Source organism: Phocoena phocoena, chromosome 4, assembly GCF_963924675.1.
Source record: "Phocoena phocoena chromosome 4, mPhoPho1.1, whole genome shotgun sequence".
NCBI lineage: Eukaryota > Metazoa > Chordata > Mammalia > Artiodactyla > Phocoenidae > Phocoena > Phocoena phocoena.
The window spans coordinates 47,283,944-47,302,009 of NC_089222.1; the positions used below are offsets into that span (position 1 = coordinate 47,283,944).

General features: G+C 36.1%; 1 protein-coding gene across 2 annotated transcripts in view; it reads right to left on the bottom strand.

Moving 5' to 3' along the window:
- ZBBX (zinc finger B-box domain containing) overlaps positions 1-18,066 on the bottom strand; it is a 105,572-nt gene that overhangs the window by 71,005 nt on the left and 16,501 nt on the right. For both annotated transcript variants that reach the window (XM_065876455.1, XM_065876454.1), the window contains exon 6: positions 13,919-14,014. In XM_065876455.1, coding sequence (XP_065732527.1) covers positions 13,919-14,014 — 96 coding nt within the window. The remainder of the gene's footprint in view (positions 1-13,918; positions 14,015-18,066) is intronic.

The following is an 18,066-nucleotide window of genomic DNA, read 5'->3' on the forward strand; positions in this document are numbered from 1 at the left end:
TTGCTTTGGCCATTTGGGGTCTTTTGTGTTTCCATACAAATTGTAAAACTTTTTGTTCTAGTTCTGTAAAGAATGCCATTGGTAATTAGATAGGGATTGCACTGAATCTGTAGATTGCTTTGGGTAGTATACTCATTTTCACAATGCTGATTCTTCCAATCCAAGAACATGGTATATCTCTCCATCTATTTGTGTCATATTTGATTTCTTTCATCAGTGTCTTGTAGTTTTCTGCATATAGGTCTTTTGCCTCCTTAGGTATGTTTATTCCTAGGTATTTTATTCTTTGGTTGCAATGGTAAATGTGTATAGCACAGGAAAAAAAAAAGAAGGTACAATCTGTTTGCAGGACATTTATTAAGTTAACCTTAGAAATACATTTCAATATACATTAGGGGCAGACAAATACTGTTGATTCCACTTATACGAGGTACCTAGAATAGTCAGATTCATAGAGTCAGAAAGTACACTGGTCGATGCCAGGGGCCGAAGGGCAGGGGTGGGGAGGGGTTGGGGAGGAAGAATGGGAAGTTAGTGTTTAAAGGGGACAGAGTTTCACTTTCAGGAAGGTTAAAAATTCGGGAGATGGATGATGGCGAGAGTTGCACAACAATGTAAATGTACTTAGTGCCACTGAACTACACAGTTAAATATGGTTAAAATAGTATGTTTTATATTATGTGACTTTTACCACAATAAAAAAAAATTTTTTAAACTCGAAGAGAATTTCATTTCCATCTTCATAAAAATTTACATATAGCAGTACTCATAGGTAGCAACTAATAGGAGGCAGAGGGGACTAAAATTGAATAAAATGACCTGTGTAACTTCTCTACATGCCAAAAATGTTTAAAAATCAAGACAAGACAGCCTTCAGGGCACATAGTAAATCATATATCTCACTGTAAGAGAGAGGCTTAAACTAAAGTCAAAGAATGTGATTTACTACCAGCATTTCCAGAGTTCCCCACAGCCTTCACTACACTGCATGATGGTAGGATTTCGTCGGATAACTGTTCTAACTTCTCGCCTGAACTTTTTTTTTCTCCCTAGAATGATATTATCTTTCAAATTACACTCTAGAAGAATTCATCACTCTGACAATGTATCATTAATCAAAGTAAAGAGGGTTGATATTTTATAGCATTTTGGAATGGATGGCACCTTATAGAAGTTAAGATCCAACAGTAAAAGTTCTAGTTTAGTTAGAAAAATGATACACTTTATGGTAGTGTCAGTGTTTCAAAACTCTAGCACCATCATCCCAAACCCTGGCTATCCAGCAACATTAATAATCATGTTGACATAACCATGCATCCTTATATGATCCAGAAGTTCCAGCTCAAAGAAGTTCACATGTGATTTAGACCGACGGTTACTTCCTAAGTTTGAAACAAAATGTTGAAATGTCTCTTTTCATGGTCCTAACTTTCACTGATTTTCCAGCTGCAAAATTTTAGAAGAGATTTACTGCAACCACAGCCTTGTATTAAAAATGGAAAACTCTACTGATGTGTATAAAATGGATGACTAATAAATAGATAAACATTTAAAAAATGGAAAACTCTAATTCCCGTAGAAGAGTTTTGTTATTTTATTGGTACTTGCTAGGCAAATAGATAATAGAGGTAGAGACAGAGGTGTACACATATACACATACACAGAAAAAATTGTGTTACATATACACAGAACCCAAGAAACATTATGAATTCACTGGTTACAATGACTGTTGAACACAGTTGGAATTTGGATAGCTTTTAACTATAAAAGTCATTTCAGGAAGATGAAATTATGCACTAATGGAATTTTTTAAAAAGGAATATATATATATATATATATATATATATATATATGTATATATATATGTATAGGTATATAGGGTTTTTTGGCCTTACTTTTGAGAAAACACTTCCCTCCCATATAGAGAATATTTTCCCAAGTACAGTTTTTTCTGGTTTCTTTGATGTGAATTAACTCATATGCAATTGGTAAATAAGGGGATGATGTCAGCATAAAACTATGGAGTTTTATTGATTCTTAAGTTTTTCTTTTCCGGCACATTACTGTTTTAAGGCAATCGGGGGCAAGCTGTCTCACAATTAAAGCCAAAATCTTAGCAATTTATAAAGATCTTAGGGGGAAAAAAAGCTGAAAATCTATAAAAATGCCTCCCCACAGTGCAAGTACAGACTACTTTAATGACTTTAATGACCATGCATTCCACTAAGTTAAGCTATCTGGAAAAAATGTGAGTGCAGATAAAGAAGTAATAAAGATACTCTCTGATTTAAAACAATGGATTAAGAAAGGAGGCAACAGTTTGATTCAGAGTTTTCGTTTTTGACAAAAATGATGTCATTAGAAGTGAATTACTACCAGGACCTGTATCACAGAGAAGGAAACACAAGTCCTCAAGGAACATGTGCCAGTGGTTTTATAAGGATGGTTAACTGTTTTTGTTAGGGCTCTGATTACAAAGTGCCATGGGATTTGAGTGGCCTTCCCCTAACCCTAATTTTTCCTGGAGCCCTATTAGATAGGTAGGGGATTATCCAGAATGGGAAGTTTTTCAGAAATTGTATATTGTTACGGCAGTAATACATGTACACTAAAGAACTGTGCTTTAATTTATAGTAAAATAGACTTTTTTATTAAAACTCATCAAAACATTTGCTAAAGGTATATTTATCCAAAGAAACCTCCACAGATTATTTTGCTAGCGTATTTCTATTTATATATTTATATATATACATATATATATATTAAATACAGTACATGATGATAAACCTGTTAACTAAAATCAACAATAACAAACCATACTAAATCTCTCTGAGTTGGAAGCTACATAGAAAAGAAGGAATACTAAACATACCGAGCAGATAAATTTTCTCAAATTATCATGTATCTATGATAAGATGCAATAAGCCCATGAAATTTCCACCTAGTAAAACTATCTTTGCAGAGTAAAAATTATTTATAAAAATACATAACTATGAACATCCTAACCCAATAAACAAGAATGAAAAAGACTGAGGTAAGAGGTGGACGGACCCCTGGGCTGGACAGATGGTATTTGTCAAGCGGAGTAAAATTGGAGCTTTGTTTTCCCTAGACACTTCAAGGACCAAGTTAATGACAGGAGCTGAGCTCTGCTGGAGTAAAGAGATAAGATGACCACTCTTGAGGTCAAGGAGACCTCCCCGACTGCACATGTGCAGAAAGGCTCCTTGGGGGTCAAAAGGGAGGGGCGCCACCCCATAATAGGTGCTGTCAAACCTCCCACTAGCCTCTGTGCTGGAATCCATCTTGGTAAAACGCAACATGTGCAGGCATGTTGGGGAGTGTCCTAGAACAGGTCAGATGTGGGAAGAGAAGTGAGATCATTGGTCAAAGGTAAACAATGACCTGGACTAACTGCCCTGTACAAATGATTTAACCATCTCTTTACTACACTCTTCCTCATTAGGGAGGATGCCCACACCCTTTCTCTCCAGGTGTGTATTTCTGCCTTGCTTCTGTCTTAAATTAAAAAACAGTTTCTCTGTGTTCTCCCCCACATGTTGCACTGTGTCTCTAATAATAAACTTTGTACCTGTTTTTACAGTCTTTGCCTCCTTAAGAAATTGATTTTTCAAATGAGGCAGGAGCCGGGGGAACTTTGCTTCTAGCCTCTAGCCCCTGGTAGCTAGGATTCCTGGTTTTCATTCAGGCTACCCAGGTTCGATTCCTGGGCAGGGAACTAAGACCCTGCTGCTGTCTCTCTGAGATCAAGATGGAGCTTCATCTCTCAATTTTTTCACATTATTAAAATATATACTCTATTCTTAAAGCAAATTGTTATTTTGCTTTTCTGATGAATCCACCTTTACAGATAGTCTTAGTACAAATTTATTCCCTAAAAAGAGGCTTTACCATAGGGTCAACTCTGAATTTTCCATGAAAATCAAAGTAAAAGGTATCCATAAATAAAGGACTTGACCAAAGTTTTCGTCTACTGTTAGGATCAAAAGAAAGAAAGAGGGCTTAACTGGTGGCGCAGTGGTTGGGGGTCCGCCTGCCGATGCGGGGGACACGGGTTCGTGCCCCGGTCTGGGAGGATCCCACATGCCGCGGAGCGGCTGGGCCCGTGAGCCATGGCCGCTGAGCCTGCGCATCCGGAGCCTGTGCTCCGCAACGGGAGAGGCCACAACAGTGAGAGGCCCGCGTACCACAAAAAAAAAAAAAAAAAGAAAGAAAGAAAAATGTCAACTTCAGGCCAGCTGAAAGGTAAAGAAAAAAGGACAGGAATTTCCATATAGCAGACACCAGAAAGAAAAACAGAGTTTGACTAAAAGTCCCCATATAAATACATGAAGAAACAGGAGAAAACTAAATATTTATAGGATGAAAGAAAATTGCAACAGAGAAACTCACAACAGAATCATGTTTCAAATCCAGTTCTGCTCATCATTTCTAAAAACAGATACGAAATTTGCATGAGTAGTACAAAAATGTCAATGGTATAAAGAACTACTTATTGCAAGCTAGTTAGGAATCAAATCCTGGAAGTGTGAAATTCATTTGACTGAAGTTTATTGCTTATTCCAGCATCATTTCAATATAACTTTAAGTAGAACTTAAAGGACCCTTAGATTTACCTTTCCTCTAAACATCTAATGGAAACCACAGGTTTTATTAATCAAAGATTTATGTGTTACTATTCCTCCTTGACACATAAGGGATAAAAAAATAAGCAAGTACCTGGACACAGGCCTCAGATAATAAATGCAATTTACTATTCAATAGACAGTAAATGTCAAATAAAAGTAATCTGGACTCAATATTTAGTACTATCATAAAGTAACGTGAGAGTAACAAAATAAAACACACTTAATGCCATTAAACTATTTAAAAATAAGACAATATAAATGTAATAACTAAAAAATTATATATTGTCAAAATTTTTAAATCACTTGCTATTAAGAAAAATAACAAAATGTGATCTCAGCCTTTCAAATTTTATTGCAACATTAAAAATTCTATTTAGAGAGCAATCTTAAAAGTGAGCCAGAATAGCAACAAGAAAACCACCTAGGAAATTCACACCTGCAATCTGCTTTCTATTTGCAGTTTTGATGCCATATAATTATACACTATATTAATTATCTTAGCAAGTACTTACTACTGTTTTCAACTAATATTACATGTATAATGTATCCAGATGACTTAGCTGCTTTTAGCAATTATACATATTTGAGATACATGAAGAACAAATGATTTAATATGCAATGATTTGAATTACAGATTTTTAGGCATAGCAGAATAAACTCACTAATAAATAACAATCAAGAGTTTTTCATTCGTTTTCTTATACATAGTAACGCTACTACTATGTATAAGTAGTACATCACAATTGACAATTTTTATCCCATAAATACCAATGAACATAAAATATAGTAAAAAAAAAAAAAAAGAAAAAACTACTGTAAAATTTGTCAGACTCCATGAGAAACCTGTAAGATAATATGGGTAGCACCTGTAAATTATAAAGACTCCTCAAATAATCAGCATCAATGTGATTGATTAAAGGGTCAGACATGTGGTTAGACTAATGATTTTTTTTAAAACAACACACATTTATTATCTCATGAGTTCCATGAGTCAGAGTCTAGTTCCAGCTTAACTGGATGCTCTGCTCAAGATCTTAGAAGGCTGCAGGCAAGGTGTGGGCCAGGCTGCATTCCTTCCTGAGTTTGGGGTTCTCTTCCAAGCTCACAAGGTTGTTGACGGAATTCAGTTCCTGAGGCTACAGGACTGAAGTTCCGGTTTTCTTGCTTGCTGCCAGCCTGAGGCTGCTCTCAGTTCCTAGAGGCTGCCCACACTTTCTTGCTATGTGGCCCTCTCCCTCTCCCAGGTCCTCTCACTACAGAGCAGGTTACTTCTTTAAAGCCAACTAGAGGATCTCTCTGACCTCAGGGAGGGCCTCGGTCTCCCTTTTAAGAGCTTTCATGTGATTAAGCCAGGTCCACCCAGAATAAACTCCTTTTTGATAACTCAAAATCAACTTATTTGGAACCATAATTACATCTGCAAAACCCCTTGACCTTTGTCACATTCTATTGGCAAGTCACAGGTTCTCAGACTAATGATCTTTATGGTCCCCTCTAATATTGACCTTCTATTATTTCCTATTTGGATAAGGAAGAGGTCTGTATTTTTCTAAAATTTTACCTCACTGTATTTTCACAAAAGTCTTCCAAAATATGTATTACTATAACACTTTTTAAAAATCCCTAAAACCAAAAGTAACAATTTCATTAATTCTTTAGAGTCATTATCATTAAAATACTTTGCTTTCTAGATTCTAAATTTAGATGGTCTAAGAACTGCATTGAATTTTTACAAATACTATATCCTGAATAATAAAACCTAATGCATGGAGCACCTGCTATGAGCAGAATACTTTTATATTTGTTGTCATTTAATCAGATCCTCACAACATCTCTGCAAGCTTCTGAGCTTGCATATATGAGTTTTATCTTAAAGATTCTTTTAGCATAAATATTACAGAAACACCCTCTTTTCCCTTTGAGATGAATTCAGGCCACCTCTGCATTAAACCCTAGCACTGCAAAATGGCCATAAGCACATGAAAAGATGCTCAACATAATTAGTAATCGGGAAAATGCAAATGAAAACCGTAATGAGATACTACTTCACACCCACTAGGTCAAAAAGTGAGATTAATAACTGTTGGCTAGGGCACAGAGAAACCAGAACTTTCATATTCTGTTGATAGGTGTGAAATGGAGCAGCCACTTTGGAAAACACTCTGGCAGTTCCTCAAACAATTAAATACTAGAGTTACCATACAACCCAGCAAGTCCACTACTAGAGGTATAGCAACGAAAAATTAAAACATATGCCCACAAAAACCTGTCCATAAATATTCACAGCAGCATTATTCATAATGGCCAAAAGGTGGAAACAGCCAAATGTCCATCAGACAATGAATGGATAAATAAAATGTGATATATCCATACAATGGAATGTTATTTGGCCATAAATAAATGAAGCACAGATACATGCCACAACATGGATGAAACTTGAAAACATTATACTAAGTAAAGGCAGCTACTCAAAAAGACCACATATTGTATGATTCAATTTATATTAAACATCTAGAATGGGCTAATCCATAGTGACAGAAAGTAGATAAGTCGTTGCCAGGGGATTACAGGGAGGATGGTAGGGGGGATGGGAATAGTAGCAAAATGGTACAGGATTTCGTTTTGAAGTGATAAAAATGTTCTACAATTAACTGTGGTGATAGTTGCACATACCTGTGAATGTACTAAAATCTATTGAATTATAAACTTTAAATGGATAAGTTGTATAGTATGTGAGTTATATCTTAATAAAACTGTTTTTAAAAAATTCTTGTCTATGATGCCTCTATAAGTGCTCTTGATCTATCTTTTGGGTAAGCCATCATTCTGTCTTTAGAAATTTTGGTTAATCAAAGACTTAATTGCAATGCCCTCCAAGGAGTCTACCTGGGTAAACTAAACTTTCAGACTCACCAGGCTGTCAGCAAACCACTCTTGGCAACAGTCTGCTCACAAGGGTAAGAACAGGAACAACAGTTTACCAATGGGACAGCATCAGTTGTTATTCTTGGGAGTCTTGCAATAGTTCACGCAAAAGTACAGCTCAGATAGATGAGGGACAGACCTGTTTTAGAAGCCTTATTTCCCACCAGAGTCAATCCCCATCTGCAGGTTTCCAGAGCCCCACAGCCCACGTGCCAGCTACAAAGCTCACCACGTTCAGGGAGCTGTGGCTTACCCCAAGTATTTATAGTCCTCCCATTAGACGCAATTTGCCAATGAGGAGTCACGTTTACCATGAATATGTTGTCTAGGAACATAGGTGACATTAGGACCTTTATCTGTTTCCCAGGAAAAGAGCTAGAAAGTTAACTAAAGGTCAAATTCTCAGACACAAGAGGAAAAGCTTTTCTTAACCCTTCACCAACATATTAACATACCATACGTTCTTTTAATTGTCCAATCTTTGGTTTTCAAAATTTAGAGAGAAATAAACTTTGCCATTTAAAATGTAATTTTAAATTATTTCACGAGCTTGCTCATATCATTCAGGATTTATTCATGCTTTCACTCATTCAAAAATGAGATTTTTACATGCCAGGTACAATGTTAAGCACTAAGAATACAGTGATGAACATGACAGAAATAGTTCCTCTCCTTACAAGATTTGAAATTTATCAGAAGAGATAAAAGAGTAAAAAGTCAATAACAATATAGTTTAAAAAAATCCCTTGACAGAAGTTCAAAGTTATAATCATATTGAATCATACAGAATTATTTATATTTAAGAAAGAAAAGCATGCCAATACTCAGTTGTTTATATATTTTTTAAATATTTTATTTTTTCTTATGTGTAACACTAATATTTATAAATAGCAAATTTATAAATTTTTTAGGATATTGACATTACCTGGACTCTAAAATCATGGGAATTTATGATAATTCCTTTTTGAGGGAACATTTACTCCCCATCCTTATATTTCTATCTTATTTGTGAGACTTTGGGAGAAGAAAGTGAGTGTGCTGACCTCTGCCCTTTCTGGGTTCTTCAAGGGCTACCTGTCCAGAGAGGGATGTATTCCAGTCTAGATCTCCATTAAGGAGTTTTTCTGGGTAGGTCCTGCCCTGTCTATAACACTGGGGCGGCGGGGAGGGCAAAAAGTTCAGTTCCAGGAAATAGCAGGAAGCTGATCTGTCTGAACACCCATGCTACAACCACCAATTCTGATTGTATCGATAATAAAACTGATATTTTGATTTCTACCTTCTGACTCTAATACCTATTTCTCAATTGGTTTAGAACATGGAAAGTGAAGAAAGAGATGTTATATATTGCTCTTCAAAAATTGCAGTACACTCTGAAACTGGCCAACAATTATCTATACTGTAATCTCATTCTGAATTACATATTGTCACAAGTCAGGTTGGCCAAGAAACCAATTCTGAGATTTGCCTGCCTGACTTTTACTGGGGAGTTCTCTGAGAAGAACACCTGTGGGCGAGTGAAGGAAGCAGAATTGGGCAAAGAAGAGAGTTGAATTTTATGCAACTGCCAATCCCAAGGGAGGAGCTGTGATGGCCCATCGGAGTTGTCCCCAATTGAGGCAAGAAGTAGCTGGGAATTTGTACCCTAACATAGAGCAGTTATTGGCCCAGAGGATGGGCTGCCTCCAGGGATGGAGTGTAAGCTTGGAGGTGGCAGTTCTCTTTGGACAAAGGCAATTCCAGGGGAGAGACTCAACTATGATACAAATGCAGGCAACATTCCAGGCAGCTAGGGTAGTGAGTGTCTCATTTCTAAAGAGGAAGATCTGGGTGGCACACATAGCATCTACATTATGTGTGTACACAGCATTTAAAACGGGTACATTAGGATCATCCAAGTAAGCAACCACGATATTATCCAAAGGACCAGCTATGGCCTAAAATTACTGTATTATCCTGAACATTAACAGGATAATGGTAGTGTGAGCCTAAAAGCTGATACTGGTCATTGTCAAATGAAAGAAAAAAAATCGACCATTTTTCTACCGAAGTCGGAAAGCATAAATAGTATTATGATAACTGAGGTTCTGCCTGGTAATTATTTTCCTGTAGGTATGTTCAAGCAAACAAATACTCCCACTTATAATCCATATTTATGTAGGTATACCTTACTTCATAGTTAAAAAAGTGAAGAGGCTGCATATAGATGCCTCATATTAGAAAACATAGAAAGTCTACCTCAGTTATCTCTTCTCTCATTACTAACCACCCCTCTTCCCAAGGTCTCTCCTTTCCAGTTAAGAAAATCTCCATTCTAATTAAGAAAATATATTTACCAGAATCTATTAATGATTTTCTTAATCCAGCCTCCCCTTGCGCATGTCACACCTCACAACGAAATGCCTTTTGTTTGTCCACCCCCCGCCCCCCACCCCCCCACCCCCCCACCCCCCGTTATCCCTTATCTCTGATTAACCTTGTCTCTTCTTTGATCTTTTGTTGTTAAAAGGAAATAGGAATTCCTGATATATTGAGGCCTTATTTCTCACCAATGTGAGGCTTACCAAGTGAAAAAACCTTTTGTTTTAACCCTTAGTGTTGAAAATCATTCTAAATACAGAAGTAGAATTTTCATCCTTGGTAATTCCCCTCATGAATTTACACATCATTTTGCAGATAATTAACTATTTCACAGAGGTTAGAGAAGGTTAAAAAAAAAAAAAAAAAAAACTTGTGCTGAAATCACTTCCAAGTATTAATTGTAAATCAAAAGAAAGACCCTTTGAAATTATGTTAGTCAACATGGAAATGGTAATAGTTTGTCTTCAATCTTTCAGGGATTTATCTCTTAAGTGAAACAAAATATGCCAGGACAAAATAGTCCCTACTGACTGTGAACTTTGTAAAGACTCACTGGTATGTAGGCTGGGGGCTGAAATGATTAACAACACTCAAAATAAGCTATTCTTCATAATAACCAGAAATGCCAACATAGGTTAAATAATATAAAGTATAGCAGTCATTAGCCTAGAATGCTTGCTTTTTATATAGTAATGCTTAATATTCAGATATAAGATGTCTGCTCTAACTTCTCAGATTAGGTATGAATTCAACAGTCAACAAAAAAAATCTCATGACTTCTTTTTCTTTGTCTTCACAGTTTGCATATTTTTAAAATTGAGATACAGCTGCTGTACAATATTATATAAGTTACAGGTGTACAAAAGAAAATCTCATGACTTTGACAGTTACCAAAGTGGTGGAAAACTAAAAATGCTATGGCTGGTTAATGAGGGCTAAACAGAAAGAGGTATCCACTCGCTGCTGAACAATGGCCATCAGGCCAAGACACAACAGCATCAAGAACCTTACCTTAATGCACAGGGAAGAATGATGGAAACAAGAAGAAAAAAAGCAAGATGACTGAAAAAAACAACAACAACAAAGGGCTAAACAGTGCACAGAAATAATAAGAAAATGGCAGATAGATAACGGGACAATGGATTAAATTCAAGATGGGATAACAGAATGGGTAAGGCCATGATAGAGGAGCAAAAATAAAGTACTAACCGGAAAAGCAAATCTCTGAGGATGAATGTGTAGTGACACATATTACATCAGCTAGTTGAGACCTCCTATTAACTGTTATAACAGCTACTGGTCAACATAATGGGCAGGAGTCACCAATATATAGTGAGACTCTGTCCACTGTACACTTTACTAAGATCGGAGGGCGTAGGTTATATATTTTGAAATAGCTTCCTTTAAAAAAAACTTTTTTCAATTTTAAAATTTTAGTTGAATAAAATAAAGGCTCAAATTTACTTGAATTACCTAAAAAACGATAGCTCCTTCAAAGTATTTCATTACTTAGCAATCCGGGTACATAAAATGATGCTATATACAAAGAGAGTAGTAACCATGTATGTTTAGCTCCCAATACAGGTGGTCTCTGTCTGCTCTTTTCTAAGGGTCAGCCTCACAATCTGACTTCCCCAGCAGACAATGAACTTCCCAGGAAAATCCTCAAGATAGCATCAAGTAGCAACTTTGGTCTCCACAGACTAGAGGGCAATCCAGAAGAGTAACATAAATATAGAAGATATATAGCTATTTATCATTATTTAACTTTAAAATATATACATAAGAGAATCCCTGTGTTTGAAAAAAACTCTCAAGGATTCATTATTACTTGCTATGTTCTTTGATTTGTATACATATTATGAAATTCATTTATGTTAATTTCTAGAGATGAATGCATCTTCTACAATTAGAAATTCACTAGGAACTTAAATACCATTCTGCTATTTCTGGCTTACCAACCTTTCCTTCCCTGCAACCAAAACTAGAAAATGTGATGCTGGGATGAGATGAAGCTTATACTCAGTAAGTATTAATTCTCTCACTTCAGCATCAATTCCACATTTAGAATTTTATAAGAATATAATTTACAAAAATCATCTTCTATGTTAAGATATCTAATATATCCATTTTAATGACAATAACATGGAATAGAAAAATACTCAATGTTTACTATACATATGCTATGTCACATAACTTTTAGTAAGCATGATTTGACCCATGTCATATCTGCCTCTGGATTACAATAAACCATATCATGGCAAAGTCTGACTGTGTTTTGAAATTGAATGTGGGGGGTGGGGGAGGACTGAGAGAGAGAAGCAGAAAGGGACAGAGGTCTGGAAAAGAGAGGGGAAGGAAGGGAGAGAGAAAAGAGAATCAGACTTAGATAAACCTTGAAGGTCAAATACTGAAGTTGAGGGAAGGAGCCATGTCTGATTCTTCTTTGTATCCTCCACACCAGCTAGCACAGTGCCTAAAATCACTGAGCGGTAATTCAGAAAATGTGCTGAATAAATCATTGAATGGAAAACTCTAACAAGAATTCACAGTGGGAAATTACACTCCTTACCCTTACAGTGGAGTACCTTTAGTTAAATTCTGTATTATTTGCATATTAACAATTACACTCACTTTTGTATACATTAATTTTCATTTCCTGTGACTGTCCAGTCTTAGGATACTTCCTGAGGCAGGGGAGTAGTTGGTGGATTTCCTTTTGTTTTCCCTCCATCACTTCTGCCTCTAGAAGGCTCTCAACACTGACTAGCCACTCAAAAGTTAACAGACTTCGGTAAATACTGATAAAAAAGTAAGGTCAGTTTTATGCTTTGTGGTTATCATGACGTGGGTCATTAGCATCTGTGAGAGCTACCAATATTTATTTATATATGTTGAAGCAACATGTAAAGATTGAAGTCTACCAGTGACCTTTCTAAATACAGATATCAATATTAAAATTTACAAGATAATATTTAACCCTTCAATCCATTATACAAGGTACTCGACTCTCACTTTTATTTCCAGGTCCTTAAGAGGAGGATCCTAGTGTTATTCATCTGTGTAGGGTCACTGCCTAGCACTGACCCTGCACAATGAATGAAATCTATGACAAAACAATGCATCATCAAACATAACTGGTATAATGTTATATCAATATTTAACCATAATTATTGTTTAAGTATTAGAATCTTAAAGCCATCTGACAGCATTTGAGTTTAGGCATTTCAAAAAACAACTATATGAGGATAAATAAAAGTTTGTGATATGTAGGAGGAAAAGTAGAAACCTGAGAGATAAGCTTATTTAAAAAATAGTGGGGGGCTTCCCTGGTGGCACAGTGGTTGAGAGTCCGCCTGCCGATGCAGGGGATGTGGGTTCATGCCCCGGTCCGGGAGGATCCCACATGCCACAGAGCGGCTGGGCCCGTGAGCCATGGCCGCTGAGCCTGCGTGTCCGGAGCCTGTGCTCTGCAGTGGGAGAGGCCACAGCAGTGAGAGGCCCACGTACCGCAAAAAAAATAAATAAATAAATAAATAAAATAAAATTAAAAATAGTGGGGGAGGACAAATAAAAGACAAATTTAAAAAAAATAAACATGAGAAGAAAACAAGAGACTTCTATTTATAAACTAGATAGAAGTAATACTTAAAACAAATCATGTGTTCATTTGAAACCACAATAGATAAAAATATTGTCTAATTTTTAAATGTCAAGTTCACAGATAGAATGTGTAATGTAAAAACTCTAATCAAGCTAAGTGTTCCAGGAGCTATATTAAAGCACAGTTTAAACAATAAAATAAAATCCAGATTAGCATTCAGTAAAATAATTTTAAGTTATATGTAAAGACTGTAGATAATAGAATTTTACAAATTAATGCAAATCATCCTAAATTCTAGATAATTAAACATGTTTTATATGTCTTTGTGTGGAAACATTTTACAAATACACTACAAGTAAAGAGTTTTAAACAGTCATACCTGCAAAAGAGTTGTTCTATGGAGTTTCAGTGCCCCCTTTTGATGAATTTTAGCAAAGCATCCTGAACAATAATCTTCTCCACATTCAAGGCATACCTTAAAAGATATTGAAAAATCATACAGTCTTATAAAATATGACTTTGAGAAAATACTTGCATAAAAAATTCATTGCTCTCATCTTTACTTCTCCAATTACACACCTAGATGTCAGCCGAATTGAGAAGCCCAAGGAAACGGGCTTCTCAGTTAAGAGATGTAACTGAGTTTGTCTCAGTTAAGATGTAACTTTGAGAAAAATTAACTTATAAACTTCAACTACTCTCATAGCAAAATAAATATAATAGCTGTAAGTAGGTTTTAGATATATGTGTTAGGTGCATGTATGTATGTACAATTTCTGAATAAATCACTAAAAAAACGGCACCCTCAGATCAAACTTCTTAACCTGGTAAAAATTAACAGCAATATCTCTGGGTCAAAACTATTTCATTATGAGTTCTTTTATCTTTCTGTATTGATTTACATGACAAAATTAGTTTCAAAGGATGTGTATACTATTTGTCTCCAAAATTCCCCACAGTCTTCTTTGAACGGCACTACTTCACTGGTGATTCTCAAAATGTTGTTTTAAAGCATTCTTAGGAGATTACTCAAAGGAAAAAAAGTGTAAGAAAAAAAACTGGATGGATCTTCATCAACATGTCAGCAATGTTTATGATTGGTGAAATGATTACAGACAAGTGTATATTTGTCTTGCAAGTTCTCTATGGTGCTAAAATGTCATTCTTTAAATTTGCGGATAAGTTGGAAAATGTGATATATCTCTACCTATGATGGTGCCAAGCAAGGGTGAAAGTGAGAAAAGGAAATGGAATTTTTACTGCAAGAGTAATTACTACTGTGCAGACGTACAGCCACTCTAACACCCTTTACAGTATGATAAAAAAAAAATAGTGCAAATGGCTAGTAGCCCCCCTTTTCTTGAGTTTGGCCTAGGTTGAGAACATCCAGTAGTACAAATAAGAAAGCATGAGGCCTGGAGAGACAGTGTCAGAAAGTCTGTGCCAGGGAGCTCACACTCCCTTTAGCTCTCTTTCATTTCCTCTCCCTTTAGGGTGCCCACCACCCTTCTCCCCCTCCTTCCTCTCCCCTCTCTCAGGGTATAATAAGCATAAAGCAGCTGGGGCAGACTGGGGAGAGACAGACCAGGTTCTTCTGCCTTGTACGGGTCACTGGTGACCTGATGCTCAATTCAGTGACACTTCTCAAACTGTACCATGCATACAAATCTCCTGGGATTTCCTTACGGTGCACACGCTGGTTTGGGAAGTCTGGAATGGGACCCAAGATCCTGCATTCTAATAAGATCCCAGGTGACGCCCATGCAGCTGCTGGGTGCAGACCACACAGGGAGTAAGAATGCACTAGAGTGTATTGGATGAAGAAAAGGAGACTAAATTTAGGGGGGTATAAATTAGGAGTTTGGGATTAACAGATACACACTACTATATATAAAACAGATAACCAACAAGGACCTACTGTATAGCACAGAGAACTATTCTCAATATTTTTTTATAACCTATAAGGGAAAAGAATCTGAAAAAGAATATATATACAGGGCTTCCCTGGTTGGCGCAGTGGTTGAGAATCTGCCTGCCAATGCAGGGGACACGGGTTCGAGCCCTGGTCTGGGAAGATCCCACATGCCACGGAGCAACTGGGCCCGTGAGCCACAACTACTGAGCCTGCGCGTCTGGAGCCTGTGCTCCGCAACGGTAGAGGCCGCGATAATGAGAGGCCCGCGCACCGTGATGAAGAGTGGCCCCCACTTACCGCAACTAGAGAAAGCCCTCGCACAGAAACAAAGACCCAACACAGCCAAAAATAACTTAATTATTTTTTAAAAAAAGAATATATATACATACATATATCTATCACTTTGCTGTATACCTGAAATTAACACAACATTGTAATTCAACTATATTTCAATAAAAATTAAATAAAACCCAATAAGAGTCCATTAATTTTTTAAAGTTGTATTGCAAGTTCCCACATGATGATGCAGTTACCTACAATAATGTAGCCATGTTTATTAAATATGAAATGATTAGGACAACACTCCAAAAATAGGTTAAAAGAGTAGGAAGTTGTATATAACTAAAATGAAACTAAAAAGGAAGGGTCAAATAACAATAACAATATCCACAACATTCAGGGAGCACTTACTCATTGTTCTAAGGGCTTCGTATGTTCCATCTCATTTAATTCTCACAATAACCCCATAAGGTTAGCATGACCATTGTACCTCCATTGTGAAGATGAGGCAACAAAGGAACATAATGATTGAGAATGTGTCCAGTCATACAGCTAATGGAGCCAGGATTTCAACCCCAGAGTCTGGTTCAAAGCTTAAGCTCTTACCCAAGACCCACATTACTAATAATCATTGACCATTAATTTCAGTATTAATCATTTATTAGAAAACCTTCATAAAATCTGCAACAAAATAAAGCCAAAATGTCAAATGATTGCATGGTCTGGTATTTATCAAAATCCAAATTATTATTCAAATGTGATTACAGCTACACAGAACTGGATTTATAATTTTAGTGGAAGAAAAATAAATACTATCCCTAGTACGGGAACTAATCCTAGCCTTTCAACTCCTGTTTCAAGAGCTATAGTCTCTTAGAGAAATGATGATACAAACATTATCTAAATCCATAATTTTTAAGTGAAAAATTAAAAGCTATAATTTCACATACACATATGGAAGTATTATTGTATTAACGTAGACTTCAAAATGTATTCTACAACATGCCAGCTAATATTTTAATGAATTTCTCATAAATGTTCGGCACCATTTTTACAATGTAATATAGAGGACTGAGAGTCAGTTTCAGCATATAATTCTAAGCCAAATATTTGCTAACAATAGACTTTCAATGAAAGTAGCCAAACAGATGTTATACTGGAAGATCAAAGCTGGAGTCACAGAGTAAGCTTATATATTTTGTTATACAAGCATATTTGGATTTAAATTGGGTTAAAATGACCACCAACTGGAAAATCTTTTTAGGTAGTTTGTATAGCTGGCAGGAACATACTAAAAATGAGGATAAGGACGCCATTCCACCACAGATGCTTCTTTGACGATGGAGTACTAAAGTGCTGTTTTAGCAAATATCTTTTTAATTTGTTCAAGGTTAGATCACTTCTGCTAAGCCTTCAGAATCCATTTGAGTTTAATTAAAGTATCCACATTTGCCAAATTAATATGTAATTTTTAACTATCCATTTCACTTTTGTTATGTAGAAACAGCCTAAAGCCACTGGAATTTCTTTTAAAAATAAGAAATCTGCAAACTTGGGGTTTTATTTTTACCACCAACATATATGAATGCAACATATATAAAATGTGCCAACAACAAAAGGCATACAATTTACTATCTCTTCTCAGTGTGCTAGGCACAATGCTAAATACTTCACATGCATTAACCATTATCCTCAATAACTCTAAGTTCATTATACTACTGTTACCCGCTTTGTCCCATTTTACAAAGGAGAAGACAGAAACAAAAGAATTAAGTAATTTGCTGAAGTTCACATAGCTAACAACAGGTAAAGTTGAGACTCAAACCCCCAAAATGTAAGCTCTTACTCCCTACCTCCCATTCCTGTACAATTTTCCCTGATTAAGGTCCTGTCATAAGATATAGAAAGCTTGACTCTGATTATCCAGTCAGCATGACCATCTAGAATGATGGAAGCTAAGAACACAAGGTAACCTCAGAGTTCAACACTATAGAGTTCATTACATCTACCGAGCTTGAGTTTTTAAATAATTTTTGTGCTTTTAACAAATATCATGGGATATTATTTTCATTTCAGATCAAAGAACATCTTTTCTTAAAATCTTAGTAAATTCTTTAAGAATGGTTAGGGCCTAAACCCTGACTTCTATTTACAACAGTTTTCAGGCAAATCAGTTTTGTAATCACTGCACACTTCATCACTCCCATCTGCTTTCCAGCCAAGGCACATGCCATTTATACTGTCCGGGAATGTCCTTTGCTTGCTTTTCCTTCTCTCTGGAAAAACAGATCCTTTATTTCCAAGTCAAATCTTATCTACATATGCCATATTGT